At 43.1% G+C, this 18,591-nt stretch overlaps 1 protein-coding gene and 1 pseudogene across 1 annotated transcript; one reads left to right on the forward strand and one right to left on the reverse strand.

The window, feature by feature from the left end:
* Positions 1–220: 220 nt before the first annotated feature.
* LOC127186654 (PRAME family member 12-like) lies at positions 221–3,300 on the reverse strand. Its single transcript, XM_051142893.1, has 3 exons — positions 3,014–3,300; positions 2,043–2,615; positions 221–788 (listed from the first exon to the last, which is right to left on the reverse strand). The coding sequence occupies exons 1-3, from the start codon at positions 3,298–3,300 to the stop codon at positions 221–223; spliced, it is 1,428 nt and encodes a 475-aa protein (XP_050998850.1).
* An 11,373-nt stretch (positions 3,301–14,673) lies between these two features.
* LOC127186655 (nuclear factor of activated T-cells, cytoplasmic 4-like) lies at positions 14,674–17,031 on the forward strand (annotated as a pseudogene).
* Positions 17,032–18,591: the final 1,560 nt, after the last annotated feature.

Consider the following 18,591-nt stretch of genomic DNA (forward strand, 5'->3'; position numbering starts at 1 on the left):
ATGATAAACAAAAAGGTCTTGAATTAAAGGTGCTGGGTTGGGGCTGAACATCTTTACAACTAGAAACAGGTTTTACTGAGTTCACCATCTCAGGTTCATAATGGATTCAAATGTCCTGAAACACCAAACTGTGTCTAAAGCCACATGTTCTGGGAGCCATGGATGAAAGTGCTTCTCCTTGATTGTGAATTCTCATCATCCAGAAGCAACCTTCTCCTATTCATTGCCAACATGGACAAAGTCTGGTCTTCCTGTCATAGACACAGCGCTGATGACATTTAAAGCACATGGCTGTAGCAAAGACAATTTTCTTGGACTGCCTTTTGGCCATGAGTATGTCCAGTAGGCCAGGACATTGTTGGTCAAATGTTTCTACAAGGATATGACCACGGTGATCATAGCACTCTAGAGGGGCAGGGTAGAGCTCTACTCTCAGCTTGTTTAGATTGGCCATGCATTGCAGAAGGTCCTTCAGTGCAGCACTGGAGAGGAGATTGTCATAGAAATTGACTCTAGTGAGCTGAGAACACTGGCTCAGGGCAGGCAGCAGGACACTGAGGTGAGAGTCCTCCAGGCTGCAGTTGTCTAACTCCAGGGTCTGCAGAGTGTCTGCTACATTCTCAAGGAGAAGTCGGAGACCTGTGGGATGGGACGTGGATAACAAAATACCACTGAATTCCAGGTGTTTCAGTTGACAGAGACTCTGACATCGTGACAAGTATTTCAAATCTGACTGTGAGAGACAGCAGAGGATCATAGACAAGGACTCAAACTGGGTCTTCAGGCATCTGTGGAAAGAAGAAGAAATTAGTTCTGGCTCATGGTGTGGGAGGATATCAGTAAGGTTGACAATGGGAAATATGGCATCACATATGCACAGTAAGTCTATTCGTATGCTGAATGTGAGCACTGGATAAAGAGATTGTACGTGTCTGCTCATATTACTGGTTTCTGGGGCATAACACTATAAAGTGTGATGATTTAGAACACACATCTAGGACTGGAGAGATGGCTCAGAGGTCAAGAGCACTGACTGCTCTTCCAGAGGTCCTAAGTTCAATGCCCAGCAACCACGTGGTGGCTCATACCATGTATAAAGTGATCTAATGCCCTCTTCAGGCCTGCAGGTGTAAATGCAGGCAGAGCACTGTATATATCATAATAAATAATTCTTTTCTGAAAATCACACATCTACAACTGCCAATCATCATTCTGTAAACAGACAACTACGTCTGGCCTAATCTTTCCAGGAAGGCATAGCCAGAAAGGAGGATAACAGAAAGATCATGGCATGTGTCCACCAGATGTCATGCTTCTCCTTGTTATCTAGGACAACCTGTATCCAGGATATCAGTGCCAAACCCTTGGAACTGATAAAACTGTATGCCATTGTCACCAGTTTCCATCTAGTACATCCCAACCTGCGTTTAAATCATCCTTCCTTTCAAGGAAAATCAAAGGCTGAGAGCGACATTAACAAAGCAAAAAACTGGTTTCTGTTTACAGAGATCAGTGTAAAGAACTCCAATAGGAAGCACAGATGTGGGTCCTCCCCAGCTCAGGGCCCTCTGCTCTGTCCTTTCCCCTTCATCATCTTAGATGGGATCAAAAAGAGGAAAACCCAAACATCACTCAGTGTATCTGACCCACTTGTGCAGTTGACATATTTGTAATGCAGCTATGGACCCATCTCCTACTCCAGCTCAGACTCTGCTAAATGAATGGGAACTGAAAGAATGAGTTCAAATAAGAAGGAAACAATCACTGGGTGTTGTGGTACACATCTTCAGTGCCAGCACTGCGCACAAGGAGGCAGGAAAATTGCTGTGAGTTTGAGGTCAGCCTGGTCTACAAAGCGAGTCCAGGACATCCAACACTACACAGAGTAGTCATGTTCGAAAATACAAAATCAATAAACACATGGAAACAATACACACTTACATACTATAATGAGTTATTAACTGGCACAATTCAGGTGCCCACTAATGCTCAAAAGAAAAGGTTTCTTGACATGGCAGAAACAGCTCACCATCCTTCCTTACCTGCACAACTGTTTCATGTGGTCAGTGAAAAGGTTGATGCCGTTCATGTAGAGATGCTGGAGGCAGTTGAGCTTGGAGAACTGAGTAAGGAACTTGTTAAGACACTTCTCTATGGGTACCCTATCCGTGTTCACATAGGCGAGACTAAGATGCAATGTGCGGAGATTTCTCATCAGGCCAAGGTAAGGTGCAAAGCCACCGAGGAAGGGCAGGACGTGGTATATAAGTAGTTCCAATTCCTCAATGTAGTGTGGCTTGAAAATGTCCAGGACTTCCCTGACCATCTCTGCAGGGGAGTCACAGATCTGCATCTTAAGACAGCACATCTGCACAGAGCCCTTTCTCTTCTGGGCCCACTGCAACAAGCACTTTTGGTGTCCTTCCAGCTGGTTGCAGAGGCTGAGGTCAGTGACCAACTTCAAAGGCTGCCTCTGGGAATTTCTAGGAAGGCGTTTTACTACTTGCTTCTTGCTTCCTTTCTCTGCTGACCCGGCTCCATCTTCTCTTCCAGCCCATACATGCCAGAAATTCTGGTGCACTTTCCTTAATTCGAGCACTTGAAGCTTGCAACGTCTGTGAGGGAGAAAGGTGAAATTTTATACTGTAAACAAGTAACCAACATGGAGGCAGTTTCTACCACAATAAGTCAGTTCCAACATAGCCCCTCACACCTGCCAGAAAAGGACTATTTGTCTGAGACACATCTTCAGACATGTTCTGCTTCCCTCCATTTAGTGTCTCTGGGCTGGTCTCTTCCATATCAAAGAGAGACAGGGAAAGCCTCATCCTACTGGGGGTACATATACTCTGAACTGTCCTCCGTTCCTGACTGTCATTATATCAGCTCTCAACTTGAGCAGTAGTTCCACAGACCTTCAAGCCTAGGACATCAGAATACTCTGCCCAGTTCGACTCCATTCACCCTGATATCACCTGTGTCTTACCTTCTAACCTCTTTGGGCCTTGCTTACCTGGGATGAGCCTTCTTCATCAGCAGAATGTCTATGCCATCCAGCACAGCTTGCAAGGTCTCCACTTCAGGAGAATTCATCAGTACCCCCACTGGAAGGCAGGGAAAGGGCCAGGCGGCCACCATTGCCTTCAATATCTTGGTGTGTCTGCCATCGAAGGCCTGCTTGAACAGTGGTGGGAAGAGCTCAATAGGCAGGTTGTCCAGAGCAGAGATGGACAAGGCATCATTCCTCAGCAGCCCTTGCACGGCCAGCTGCAGGAGTGTGAGAGGGTCGTGCACGCTCATCCTGATAGATGTTCTGTCAGAGGGACCTGTTGAAACATTAGTTTCAGGTTACTATATGGAATTTTCTATTTGTCACATATCATATTCTCTAAAGGACTAGAGTCCATGCTATGGCAATAGTGGAAAACTCAGAATGCCCAATCATCCAGTCTGCTCACCTCAAAGCCAAACGTCCACCGATCTTCTCATGTATTCTCTCTTGTAAGATTCTACATATGCAGAAAATAATGATGGACTGTCCAACTAGGAACCCACCTCTGCTCCTCTGAATCTCATGCCTACTCAGAAGGGTTATTCAGGAACATATAGTTTGACCAGTCCCTTGGTACAGGAAAAGACACTGAACAACTTTCCAGGCCCTCAAAATGTACTCTGTGCTGAGACATGCCCAACCTTTATGCTTTGTTCTTTCAATATACTGATACATCCTGGGAAGACTGAGGAAATATGTAAGACACCCGTGAGCACGCACTGCCTTCTGTTCCTTTAAGAGACCAGTGAGGGAGCACTGGGCTATATTGTATTCATTTGGGGAATACGGTAAAATGTCCATAAACTAAAGGCCACCTGGCCACCCAGTCAGACCATATCTGAAATGCAAAACCTCAGTGAGACATGCAATTTTCCCAAAAAGCAACTGGATCCAAGCTGTGAAGTTATAGCACCTGCAAAATGTGAGTCTTGGATAAGAAGCCAAAGTGTCCTGGAGCTACAAGGAGCTACAAGGAGCCCATGTTGAATTGGGCTTCAGAAGAAAAAAAGAAATGATAACCAAAAACAAAACAAAACAAAACAAAACAAAAAAACAAAACAACAAAATTCCAAGTTTGTTTGATTTTATTTTTTAAACTTTTTCATTTTGTGTTGGTGTTGCCTACAAAGGAGTCTTGAGTGAAATTGGCTACTTTCTAATCATAAGTGGATCTTATATATAACCCATGCTTGTGCCAACTCCCCATGTTCATGCGTGTGAAGAGGAGCATTGGGATTGTCTTTTTCCACACCATTCATTGCTAATACAGGGGCTTTAAAATATTGCATAAATGCTACACCAGCTAGCAGTAACCAAGTAACCCAGCTCTTGGGTACAAGAATCACGAGAATTCTGGGTCAATCTAATCTATATAGGTTATTTCAGGCTAGTCTAGGTTAGGGGGAAATCAAGCAAAATATTTCTATGTCAGCTGAGCACAGTAGTGCATGATTGTAGTCCCTGCATTCTGGAAAGCAGTGAAGGTGGATCTATATGTGTTCAGGCCAGCCTGATCTACAAAGTGAGCCCAGGATAGACAAGGTCACACAGAAAACCCTTGTTTTAAGAAAGCAAAAGAGAGCTGGGCATGGTGTGTGTGATTTAATCCCAGCACACAGGAAGGCAGAGGCAGGTGGATCAATTTGAGATCAAGGCCATTCTGGTCTACAAAGTGAGACCATAACAGCCAACACTAAGTAGACTAACCATTCTCAATACATTACCCCTAAAAAAGATTATAAATGTCTTTATTACAATTGTATAGTGACATGGGTCCACACTGCAAGTGTTCTAACATTTAGTCACATTCCCAAGTCATCTGTTTCATTTTGTTTAACTTTAAGTAGAAACAAGGTTACTTCATGCAGTCTAGTCAAGGCCAGAATGTGATCATTAATTTTAGTTTCCAGGTATGGTTGGTATAAGCTATCTGGCTTCTGCTTTGTATAGGAGGGAGAGAGACAGAAAGAGAGAGAGAGAGAGAGAGAGAGAGAGAGAGAGAGAGAGAGAGAGAGAGAGAGAGACAGACAGACAGACAGACAGACAGAGACAGAGAGAGAGAGAGCAGAGAGAGAGAGAGAGAGAGAGAGAGAGAGAGAGAGAGAGAGAGAGAGAGGGAGATCTTAGACAATATTGAATAAGCAGTCAAGGCTGAAGTAACTCCATTCCTGCTTCCTTGGTTTCATGATCAGCTGTGACTTGTGGCTCTGGCATAAAGCCATCCCCAAAATTGTAGGCTACAATTAAGAGAAAATTTGAGTTCCCACAACTGAAAAACCATACTCTGTGAAACGTGATTTAAGATACTGTAAAAGGATTAAATTAGAAAAAAGATCCTAACTGAAATTCTAAAATGAGCATAGAAACCTGGGCAGAGCCAGAAGGATCTAGAGTTCAAGGCCAGCCTTGCTTAGTTGAAACCCTGTCTCTGAAAACTCAAGAGAACAAAGAAACTAACATGTACACTCCCATATAATGACAATTTCTCATTAAAGCCAAGTATACACACATTAAAAATTCTAAATTGGAATTGTAACTGGATCTTGATGGTGAGAAGTCTAGCTCAACATGCAAGAAGCCTCCTGATGGAGGCGAGTGACTTACCTGATATGAACTCCTATACCTAGCAGGGTCAGGCAGCAACTCCAAGCTCAGGGAATGTGATCTTCTGGTCCTCTGAGCCTTTTATACACCTTCCACATTGCCCCTCCCCAAATGGCCCCACCTTCCTTCCACAGGTTCCTATCTGATTGATCCAATGAGTCTCCACCCACTTAATCCAATTAAGATTGAGTTTTCCTACTGTAGGTTGATTGACTCAAACCTTAGTGTGTGGAATCAAAAACACTGAAGAAGAAAGTCAAGATTCTGCTGGACATGGTGGCACTTTAATGCCAGCAATTGAGAGAGAAAGGCAGTCACATCTCTGTGAGTTCAAAAACAGCCTAGCCTACAAAGCAAGTTCCAGGACATCCAGGGACACACACAGAAAAACCCTGTCTGGAAAAAGCAAGAAATGAACACAAAAACAAAGCCAATAACTAAAGGAAAGTCAAGTTTCCATTGGTACAAGGTTGACCCATTTTGTATGTGTATCCAGGTAAAATTATTTATATATGCTATATTTGTGTTTGTGATTTTGGTGTCTGTATTATATTTCTTTCAGTGTGGGCTTTCTGTTATGGATAAATAGTGAGATTGTTGTCCCAAAACAACAACAATAAAATAAAAATGAAACAGAAAACATACACAAATTCCACATGGATATGTCTCAGATGTGAGAAGGTTGAGGTGGGTGGTAGGTATTTGTGGTTCTACATATCAAGAAGTTTAATGGAACCATGTCTTGAGCAGGGAGTTTCAAAACATCATGATCAAGATGGATACTTTCTCTCAAAGTGTGAAAAACAGGAAAGCATGATATGATAAAAATCAAACAAAAAGAGTTTTGTTAGTACATCTGTATAATGCCAGCATGTCTTGCACACCTTTGATCTCCATAAACAACGGCAGGATCTCTGAGTTTAATCCACACAATGGATTAATTAATCTCTGAGGCTGATCCACACAATGAGAAACAATTTTCTTTATCTGGGCATAATAGATCTCTTTGGGGTCTGGCCCAGGCAGCTCTACAGACAGCATTTTCCAGGGCAGCCAGAGCCATACAGTGGGACTGTTGCAACATATTTGATCCCAATGTGATACCTGAGATTGTGAACTATAAAAAACTGTATTTGATTCCAATGTGATCCTGAGATTATCTGTCTTTTGTTTGGCATGGTTGAGCCCTAACACACCCTTTCCTCTAACACAGGATTTACTAAAGTTAACCACAGGATTAAAGACAGATGCTTCCCAAGTGTTGGGATTAAAGGTGGGAACAACCAAAGCCCTCTTCCTTGTATCTGTACGATTAGAAAACTACTAAATTGTAGGGATCTGTCTGTGTCTGCTAGGATTAAAGACATGGCCTGTCACTGCCCTGCTCTAATTTTTTGTCTTAGCTCCAACCACTCAAATCTGTAGAGATTTAGGAAAGAAGTTCGAACTGTAACAGCCCTCTAAACTTACATAAAACACTTCAAACCCCTCCCTCTCATTTCTCAACAAAAGTTCTCTCTGTGTATGTAGCCTTGATTTTATGAGATTTGCTTGGTAGAGCAGGCTTTCTTTGAACTCATAGAGATCCCCTCACATCTGCAAACTGAGAGCTGGGATTACAGGTGTGCACCATTGTGCCCTGCTTCAAATCTCTTAAGTGTGTTTTTAATACCAAACAATAAATCTCTTCTTTTTGCCAGGCATAGTCACACACACACACACACACACACACACACACACACACACACACACACACAAACACTTTAATCCTATCACTTGGGAGGCAGAGGAAGGCAGAATCTGTGAGTTAGAGGCCAGCCTGGTCTACAAAGCAAGTTGGAGGCAGTCAAGACTACAAGGAGAGACCCTGTTTTGGAAACACCAAACCAACCAATGAACCAACCAACAAACCAACCAACCAACCAACCAACCAACCAACCAACCAACCAAGAACCAACCACAACAAAAGAGAAGTCTCCTTTTTTTTTTTTTAAAGAAGAAAACCAGACTTATATGTTACTTTGAACTGAATGATTAAACTATCTGGTGCGCTCTTACCCTATTACCTCTCTTTAGGAGAACTATGGCTTTTCTTTTCCTGTGGAAACTAGACTAAGCCTCTTACAGAAAGTAACACACAACCTGCTTTCCCTTTTGAGGTGAACAGATCTTTAAAATATACAGACTGAATTATTTCAGCAGGGTTTTTGTTGTTGTTATGGTTGTTTCGTATTATCCAATGTCTTTCTGGAGCTATTGTTCCTCTTTCATTAGCATTTTAGAAATTGCTGGGTGTGATTGCACATGCCTTTAATCCCAGCACACAGGAAGGAGAGGCAGGTGGATTGCTGTGAGTTCAAGGCCAGACTGGTGTATAAAGCGAGTCTCGGATGGCCAAGGCTACACAGAGAAACCGTGTCTCAAAAAACCAAAAGACAAAAAAAAAAAAAAAAAAAAAAAAAAAAGCATATTACCCTCTCTGTTTATTGACCACTTGTCCTGTAGGAACGTGTGGTATACCTATAATATGCTTTTAGTTATAAGATGCAAAAAGCTGTTTCCTGTTACTAGAGATGTAATTACAGAATCAGCCTTCTCTGAACTTAAAGTAGTTGCCCATTAAAATCCCAAATATGTACCTATAGCATGAAGCACATGCTCTAGTTGTCCCCACTCTTCCAAATTTGGATTAAATGTGTATGTTAGGGCTCAACTACACCAAAGAAAAGACATGTTTTTACAGTTCACAATCTCCGGGATCACAATGGGATCTAATACACTGCAACATGAGACCCTGACTGGGGGTGGAGGGTAGGCAGGGGAGTCTTATTAAAACACCTGAACAATCTCGGCCTGTGGTCTTAGCACTCCAAATGAAAACTCGGGTAGAGCTCACAGGTCAGCTTTCTCCATACAGTTAGAATCTGTCAAATAACAACACCAAATTCCATGCAGAAAACACTGGTGCCTTTCTTGAAAAAAACAGTAGAAACTTCAGTGTGTCAAAGGGGCTTTTAGCTCTCCCTTACCCAGTGACATCAAGAAGGCTTCACAGTTAAATGCACTTGCTCCAAGACTGAAGAACCCAATTTGATTTCAGGAACCCAGGTGGAGAACAATCACCTGAATGATTTCCTCTGACCTCCACTGGTACACCATGGCAAATAGCCTAGCCACCAGTAATTAGAAATCAAACCATGCCAGAAAGTTGGTGCATGTTTTAATCCCAAGACTCGGGAAGCATAGCCAGGCAAATCTCTATGAGTTGGTGGCCAGGCTCATCAACATTGTGGCTTCCAAGACAGCCAGACCTACATAGTAAGGCTCTGTCTCCAAACACAAACACAAACACACAAAAGTCAAATAATATGTGGGAAAGTGTTCCCTTCTTCCAAAATATGTGTCCTCAGGACCAAACTTACATCACCATGCTTTGTAGCATGTGATTCTTAGTGTGAAAAGAAAAGTGTTGGTAAGTTCAGAGAGACCCTATCTTGGAAAAAACAAACCAACCAAATAAACAAACAATGACAACAAAAGAAAAGTCTTCTTTTATTAAGAGGAAAACCAGTCTTATATGTTACTTTGAACTGAATGATAAAACTGTCTGGTGAGCTATTACCCTATTACCTCTCTTTAGGAGATACATGGCTTTTCTTTTCCTGTGGAAACAAAGACAAAGCCTCTTACACAAAGTAACACACAACCTGCTTTCCCTTCTGAGGTCAGCAGATCTTTACATTATACAGGCTGAAATAGTTCAGCAGGGCTTTTTTTTTCCCTATTATCCAATGTCTTTCTCGAGTTGTTGATACTTTTCCATTAGCATTTTAAAATATCCTGGGTGTGGTTGCACATGCCTTTAATCCCAGCATTCAGGAAGCAGAGGCAGGTAGATTGCTATGAGTTCAAGGCCAGCCTGGTCTATAAAGTGAGTCTCAGTCAGCAAGACTACACAGAGAAACCATGTCTTCAAAGACAAAAAAAATTTTTTAATTGATAAAGCACTGTATAATCTATCTTTGGAGGTCTGTATTACCCTTTCTGTGTATTGGCCACTTGTCCTGTAGAATTGTGTGGTATGCCTATAGTATACTTTTGGTTGTAAAACACAAAAAGCTGTTTCATGTTACTAGAGACATATACTGAAGCACTGTCAGTCCTAATTTTACAGGTATCCCCTTAATAGGCATAAATTCTAATAAAAGTGTAATTACAGAATCAGCCTTCTCTGAGAACTTAAAGTAGTTGTCCATTAAAATCCCAAAAATGTATCGATAGCATGATGCACATATTCTAGTTGTCCCTACTCTTCAAAATGAAACACGTCCATCTTCCAAATTTGGATGAAATGTGTATATTAGGGCTCAACTACACCAAAGAAAAGACATGTTTTTCCAGTTCACAATCTCCGGGATCACAATGGGATCTAATACACTGCAACATGAGACCCTGACTGGGGGTGGAAGGTAGTCAGGGGAGTCTTATTAAAACACCTGAACAATCTCGGCCTGTGGTCTTAGCACTCCAAATGAAAACTCAGGTAGAGCTCACAGGTCAGCTTTCTCCATAAAGTTAGAATCTGTCAAATAACAACACCAAATTCCATGCAGAAAACACTGGTGTCTTTCTTGAAAAAACCAGTAGAAACCTCAGTGTGTCAAAGGGGCTTTAAGCTCTCCCTTACCCAGTGACATCAAGAAGGCTTCACAGTTAAATGCACTTGCTCCAAGACTGAAGACCCCAATTTGATTTCAGGAAGCCAGGTGGAGAACAGTCACCTGAATGATTTCCTCTGACCTCCACCGGTACACCATAGCAAATAGCCTAGCCATCAGTAATTAGAAATCAAACCATGCCAGAAAGGTGGGGCATGTTTTTAATCCCAACACTTGGGAAGCATAGCCAGGCAAATCTCTGTGAGTTGGTGGCCAGCCTCATCTACATTATGACTTCCAAGACAGCCAGACCTACATAGTAAGACCCTGTCTCCAAACACAAACACAAACACAAACACACAAAAGTCAAATTACATGTGGGAAAGTGTTCTCTTCTTTAAAAATATGTGTCCTTGGGATCAAACTTAAATCACCATTCTTTGTGGCATGTGATTCTTAGTGTGAAAAGAAAAGTGTTAGTTAGTTCAGTTTCTTTAAAACAAAAACAAAACCAAAAAAGTCTTTTTTGTTTTATAATTTCATAAGCGTTGTTTTATATCATTTATTTCCCATCTTCTCCCTCCCTCAACAACTGTTTTATATCCCCTCAATTTCCTTTCAACCTCAGGATCTACTGTATAGTAACAAATGTTACACACATACACACACACACACACACACACACACACACATCCTACTGTGTCCCTTTGGTGTTGATTGTATACACTTTTTTGAGAATACCACTATGGACAGGATAAATTGTCCCAGAAAAAATGAATTATTCTCCTCTTTTAAGCCTGTAATTCTATTTTTTTAATGTTTGCATCTTTAAAGACAGGTTTAACACACTTAATGAATACTTCTGCTCTTCATTTTTCTATTTTTAAATTTAAATCTACTTTTAAATGTATTCACTTTACATATCAATCATAGCCCACACCCTAGTCTCCTCCTAGTCCTACCCTCATTCCCTCTCTCCCCTCTGAATTCTATCCCCTCCTCCTCAGAGAAGAGGAGCCCTTCTCCTGCATCAACTGACGCCAGCCTGCCAACTCATACCAGGAATACTTGCATCCTCTTCCTCTTTGGCCTGGTAATGCATCCCACAAGGGGGAAGTGATCAAAGGGCAGGCAACAGAGGCCATGGCAGGGACAGAATCTGATCATTCTTGGCCCTATTCTAGGTCTCTGGGCCATCTGGCCTCTGATTTCTAGTCCTCCATGCAGTGTCAGCTTCTTCTCATGACATGGGTCTCAAATTGGACCAGTCATTGCTTAGCTTATCTCACAATGTTTGTGCCATCTTTATGTACTCTATTGCATCAAAAAAAAAGTTCAAATGGATCAAAGACCTCAGTGTAAAACCATATACACTGAACCTTCTGAAGAGAAAGTGGAGAATAGGATTAAACACAGTGGCACAGGAGACAGCTCCTGAGCAGAACACCAGTTGTGTAGGCACTAAATTAGAAAGAATACACTAACTGGAATTCCAGAATGAATCTAGAAACCTGGAAAGAGTGGAAGGATCTATAGTTCAAGGCCAGACTAGCTTAATTCATACCCTATCTCTAAAAACTCAAGAGAACAAAAAATCTAACATGTAAATTCCCATGTAAATGACCATTTCTCATTAAAACCAAATTGCACCAATATTAATATTCTAAATTGGAAATGTAACTGGATCTTGATGGTGATAAGGGTAGCCCAGCATACAAGAAACCTCCTGATGGAGGCGAGTGACTTACATGATATGAACACTGGTGACATGGTGACAGGGCTCCTAGTCTCAGCTGAATCAGGCAGCAACTCCAGGCTCAGGGAATCTGATGTTCTTCTAAAGCTCCTCTGATCCTTAAAGATAGGTACTGATCTCATGAAGATAGGTAACAGGTCATTAGACATCTTGGTCATTCAGTTCAGACTAACATACAAGACTAAAGTTTTCCTCTTAAATAAAAAGGATAGTCTTCTTGTTTGGGAATGAAAACACAGTTAAGAGATTTGAAATATTAAGCCCGGTGAAGAGTCACACACCTGTAATCCCAGCATTTTGATTGCATAGGTAGGAAGGTTTGTAATCCTACAGTTACAATGAGTTGGGTGTGGTGGTTCACAGTTTAATCCCATCACTTGGGAAGCATCTGTCTTTAATCCTAGCATTAACTTTTTAAAATCCTGTGTATGCCAGGTGTGGTGGTGCACACCTTTAATCCCAGCACTTGGGAGGCAGAGGCAGGCAGATCGCTTTGAGTTTAAGGCCAGCCTGGTCTACAAAGCAAGTCCAGGACAGTCAAGATAACATAGAGAAACCCTGTCTCAAAAAATAAAAAATAAAAAATAAATGAAATCTTGTGTACAAACTGGTCTTATATTAAATGTGTGTGTTAGGGCTCAACTACTCCAAACAAAAGACATCTTTTTACAGTTCACAATCTCAGGAATCACAGTGGAATCAAAGGCAGTTTCTTACAGTTCACAGCCACAGGGACCACATTGGGATCAAATATCATGCAACTGTCTCATTGCAGATGTTCTGGAAACCTCTCTGTAGACCAACTGGGGCAGGACCTCACAGAGATAAACCTCCAGACTACTGGGGTTGAAGGCATGAACTCTTGTGCATGGCTAAGGAAATTTATTGTTACTGTGTGTATCATGCTGGCCTGAAATGCAGAGATTCTGCATTGGCTTCTGGAGATTAAAGGATTGCATCACATGCTCAGTTACACAGGTTTATTAATAACCTTTAATGTTTGTTTGACTTTCCTCTTATGCTTTGCTGTTGATTTTCACACTCTGAGAGAAAGTATTCATCTTCATACTGATTGATTCAAACTTCTTGCTCAAGGCATGGTCCCAACTAAACTTCATGATAGCTAGAACTACAGATACCCACCACCCAGCTCAACCCTTTCACATCTGTGACATATTCATGTGCATTTATTTGTTTATTCGGTTGATTGGTTGGTTTGTGTTTGGTTTTTGTTTTGTTGTTGTCATCGTCATTGCTTTGAGACAAAATCTTTGTATGTAACCTTTGGCTGATCCAAAATTCAGTACTTACTCAAGTACACACACAAATAAAACCAAACTGAAACAAACACATATATAGACACTAAATCTACAAACAGTGAAGTATACCCTATGTAAGTGTATGTACATACACATACAAAATTAGTCAAGCAAGCAAGCAATGGAAATATGACTTTCTTTTTTATTTTTGTTTTGTTTCTTCATTTGTTGTTGTTGTTGTTGTTTTTTCAGACAGGATCTCTCCATGTGCATCCCTATCTGTCCTGGAACCTGCTTAGTAGACCATGCTGCCCTTGAACTCACAGAGATGTGCCTGCCTTTGTTTCCCATGTGCTGGGAATAAAGTCCAGTGCCACCATGCCCAGCAGAATCTTGACTGTCTAGTTTGGTGTTCTTGATTTCACATGTGAAGGTCTGAGTCAATCAACCTACAGTAGAAAAAAAATCAAATTTTAATAATATGAAATGGGTAGAGACTCATTGAACCGATCAGATAGGAGCTTGAGGAAGGTAGGTGGGCTTCATAGGGGAGGGGCAAGAAAGAAGTTGCATAAAAAGGCTCAGAGGAGGTTCAGTAGAACACCAGAGTCCTTGAGCCTGGAGGTGCAACTTGATCCTGTAGAAATGGAGCTCTGTCACCAGTGTTGATAGCAGGCAAGTAACTCACTTCTGTAATGAGGCTTCTTGTATGCTGTAGCCTTATCTCCATCAAGCTATAGTCACATTTCCAAATCTACAATTTAGGTTTAATATAATTTGATTTTAATGAGAAATAGTCATCCATATGGGAATTTACATGTTAATTTCTTTGTTATCATCAGTTTTTAGAGACAGGGTCTCAACTAGGCAAGGCTGGCCTTGAACTCTAGATTCATCCAGCTCTGTCCAGATTTCTAGGGTCATTCTGGAACTCAGTTAGGATCTTCTTCTTTTTTTGTTTTGTTTGTTTTTTTGTTTTTTGGGACAGTGTTTCTTGTGTAGCCTTGGCTCTCCTGGACTCACTTTGTGGACCAGGCTGGTCTCAAACTCACAGCAATCTGCCTGCCTCTGCCTCCCAACTGCTGGGTTTTAAGGCGTGTACCACCACGCCCAGCATAGGACCTTCTTTTTAATTCAATCCTTTGTATTATCTTAAATTATATTTCATAGAGTATTGCTTTGCAGTTGTATGAATTGAATATTTTTCTTAATTTTAGCCTACAGAGAGTTCTGGAGATGACTTATATGCACAGAAACTCTCAGGGGTGTCTCTGTCAGTTCAAAACCAGCCTGTTGGATCTACAAAGTGAGTTTTGAATCATCCAGAGCTGCATAAGAGACACCATGTCCCCAACCCACCCTGCCCCTTCACCTGCCACCCTGAAGAGGCAACTGGCCTGGTCGATGAGGCTGGGGGGCCAGAGGGAGTGCGGGAGTGCCGAGGGTGGTCGTGTTCTTGAGTGTCCCAGCAGTCAGATCACCTCCATCTCTCCCACCCTGACCCACCGACCTCGCTAGAGGACACTCTGAAACTTGGGGGGATGGCTTTCCCTAGAGATTACCCACCACCAGAATGCTTTAGGGGCTACCGAGAGGCAGGAGGGCAGGGCGGAGGCGCCTTCTTCAGCCCGATCCTTGGCAGCAGCAGCCTGTCTTCCTGGAGCTTCTTCTCTGATGCCTCAGACAAGGCAGCCCTATATGTAGCATGCGATGAGGTGCAGTCTGAACTTAATGAGCAGCCCTCCGCTTTTGCCTGAGCGCCCCACTGCCCTCGCCTTGGGCTTCTCCTAGACAATAATCACCCGGAGGATCCATGCAACAAAAATGGTCTAGAAGCTCCGAGCTCTGGAGGCCGGCACTGGAGGATAGCTGGCTACTTCTCAGCGCTCCTGGGCCCAATCCAGCCTCCCCCGGCCTGCTTCTAGTTGCAGCAAGAGGCACTATTCCAATTCTGGAGCCCATCTTCCTAGTTCCCCTGGCCCTTTTGACTATTTGGGTGCTACACCAACTGAGAGCATCCCTCAGAAAACCTGGAAAACTTCTATCGAGCAGGCAGTGGCCCCGCTTCGGTCTCAGGAGACTGCCTCCTGTAATGGGAAGCTGCCTTAGGGAAGAGAGGATGCTGTGGCTGCTCCAACTCTGCGGAAAGAGGTGGCTGGCATGGACTACCTAGCAGCGCCTTTTCCCTTTGCTTGGTCCAAGGCCCGGACTGGGGGACACAGCCCCATCTTGAGGATCTCTGCCCTACCTTCTCTGGACTGGCCTTTGCCCAGCCAGTATGATCAGCTGGAGTTGAAGATCAAGGTACAGCCCAGAGCACACCACCAGGTCCACTACGAGAGCGAGGGCAGCTGCGGAGTTTTCAAGGCTGCTCCAGGAGGTCACCCCTTGTTCAAGCTCCTAGGCTACAATGAGAAACCACTCCCTCTACAGATGTTTATTGGCACTGCAAATGAAAGGGGCCTGCAGCCGCATGCCTTCTACCAGGTGCACTGTATTACCTGCAAGATGGCGGGTATGGCCAGCTATGAAGCTGTAGTCAGTGGTACCAAAGTGCTGGAGATGACCTTGCTCCCAGAGAACAACATGGCTGCCAACATCGACTGTGCTGGAATCCTGAAACTTCGGAATTTATACATTGAGCTGTGGAAGGGTGAGACAGACATTGGGCAAAAAACACACGAGTGTGGCTAGTGTTCTGTGTTCCCATGCCCGTGGGAAAGTCGTCTCTGCGCAGGCGGTATCAGTGCCCATCGAGGGCTCCTAGTACTCTGCCCAGGTGCTTCCCCAGGTGGAGGCCTACTGTCCCAGTGCCTGCTTTGTGAGAGGATGGGAGGAGCTAGTATTGACTAGTTCCAACTTCATGCCATACTCAAAAGTGGTATTTATTGAGAGAGGCCATGATGAAAAACTACAGTGTGAGGACGAAGATGTATTGAATTTGCTACAGAGCGGTGAGGTGACACTAACTCCCACCAACTTGGAGTACAGCAATAAGCAGGTGTTCTGGCCAGTCCAGGTCTACTTCTACATCTCCAACGGGTGAAGTAATTGCAGTCCTACTCAAAGTTTCCAGTTCCTGCCTGTGATCTTCAAGGAGGAGCCTCTGCCAGACTCGTCTCTCCAGGGTTCCCCTTTCACATCGGGTCCCCTTTTTGACACTGACATGAACTTCTCACCATCCAGGCCCTCTTACCACTCCTTTCCCCCATGAAGACCATGCTTATGAGATCGCTTTTCTGTCAGAAAGCATTGGTTATAACACACCCACTCTGTGCCCCCAGACTGGGTCCCTGTCATCCATCCTGTAGATCAGGCCTGCGATGTTCCCTGAGACTGGGAGTAGCACAGGCTGTCTCTGCCCATCTTCAGTATCCTTCCTTCCATGCCCCTTTCCTAGTGATCCACAGGGAGGACAGGGAATCTCTTTTGCCCTGGGGCTTCCGTTCTCCCCTCCTGACCCCTTCAGGCCTCCGTTACCATCCTCCCCACCACTTGAAGACCCATTCTATCCCCAGAGTGCTGTGCACCCCCTACCAGCTGAGGTCTACAATGAGGTAGGGGCAGGTTATACCCCTGGAGGCTCTGGAGCAGGAGAAATCCAGGGGTAGCTACCTCAGCATCTTCAAAGACAATGTACCTAACCAGGGTATCACTCTGGATGAAGGTGGGTGTGGGACTGGGTATTGTGAATGGGAGTGAGTGCAAGAGAGATGGATTTGCATGTTTGCTGCAGTCTGGAGTTTGGCTTCGAAGAGACTTGGCAGTATTAGTCTCCCTGGGCTAGTCAGAGGCCTTGGGAGCAAGTTCTACGTATGTGTGTCCACCTGAATTCAGCAACTTAATCCTGAAGGTCACATGGACCATCTCTTGCATATTTTCCTGTCTCAAAAAATTTCATCCCTTGAACTATTTCAAGACCATTCATTCCATCCACTTCCCTGAATCTGTAGATCCAGGCATTGCATCTCAGGGAGGGACAGTGGCTTGTTTAAAGCCTCTGTTGAGTATTTTACCCTCACCTCATATTTCTCTGATGACTATAGTCCACATTGGTGAAGAAAAAAAGGAGGCACAATGTGAAAATTAAAAAGTGTCTTATAATTTAGAACTTGCCACGACCAGCGGGGGTTCGACTAAAACTCGGGAGAAGAATCACCTGAATGAGGGACAACACACAAGACACAAAGAAGAAGAGCAAGTCTGAATATTGATCAAGCTCTCAAACTTTTATTTTTCAGGCAGCAGTTTTTATAATGCAGGAGACAGGGAAGCATATTGCTATGGCAACCCATCTGCAGGCTATCTCAAAACAGGGAATTCCAGGCAGGGTCATAACCTACTGCCAAACAGATTATCTTGCTCTATCTTTGTCTAGTCTAACTGCTGAACCATGACAGGGCCAGCTAGTTTCTGGTAAAAGAAAAGTTCTGGAAGAGAAACAGAAACTTAAAGGTGCAGACTTGGACAAGATGGCTGAACATTGGCCATATGACCTACTGTCCCCAAAAGAACTCACTTTAGAGAGGCTGAGACAAAAGGATTGTAAGTTTGTCTAAATTTGTTACACAGAGTGAATAAGAGGCCTGGTTAGGGTACATAGCCAAATCCTAGATTTAAAACAAAACAACAGTTAGTATTATGATGTACTCCTTTAATCCCAAGCGCTGGTTCCACAGAATCTGGTTGACTGATCAGAAAGCACAGTGACTTAGTTCCCCTTCTCCACAGGCACACAGTCTCAAGACCTTAAATGTAGTGACCAGGTTAAAGTCCAAGAAAGAAATCAAAGAGTGAACACCCAGGTTCCCGTGCTCTGACCATGAAGCTAATACTTTATTCATGAGACATTATATTCTTTTGAAAATTTAAATAATTTGTTGATATTATGTATCAATTGTTATCCATGCACTTATATCTTCCTGTTCCCCCTCCCTCCCTCTTTTATCCTATTCCCCTCCTCTAGACCTGTGACAGTTAACCCAGACCCAGAAAGATACACATGGTATATACTCATTTATAATTGGACACTAGCCCAATAGAGATGTTCTCTGGGATAATGGGAAATGAGAAATTCTTTTCTTATTCTTTTGTAACAGCAGACTTTTAGAATATAGGTGTTTTTTTAGGATTTTCCTTTGTTTGGGTTTGTTTTTTTGGTTTTTAGGGACAGGGTTTCTCTGTGTAGCCTTGGCTTATCTGAAACTCACAGAGATCTGCCTGACTCTGTCTTTTTAGTACTGGGATTAAAGCAATGCAACT

This window comes from Acomys russatus, unplaced genomic scaffold, assembly GCF_903995435.1.
Source record: "Acomys russatus unplaced genomic scaffold, mAcoRus1.1, whole genome shotgun sequence".
Taxonomy (NCBI): domain Eukaryota; kingdom Metazoa; phylum Chordata; class Mammalia; order Rodentia; family Muridae; genus Acomys; species Acomys russatus.

Bases quoted from the DNA above. Each gene is read 5' to 3' on its own strand.
- LOC127186654 (XM_051142893.1), bottom strand. From the start codon at position 3,300: ATGAGCGTGCACGACCCTCTCACACTCCTGCAGCTGGCCGTGCAAGGG. The intron at 2,616-3,013 runs GTAAGCAAGGCC...TCTCCCTCACAG, and splicing joins ATGAAGAAGGCTCATCCCAG to ACGTTGCAAGCTTCAAGTGC. The intron at 789-2,042 runs GTAAGGAAGGAT...TTCTTTCCACAG, and splicing joins CACATGAAACAGTTGTGCAG to ATGCCTGAAGACCCAGTTTG.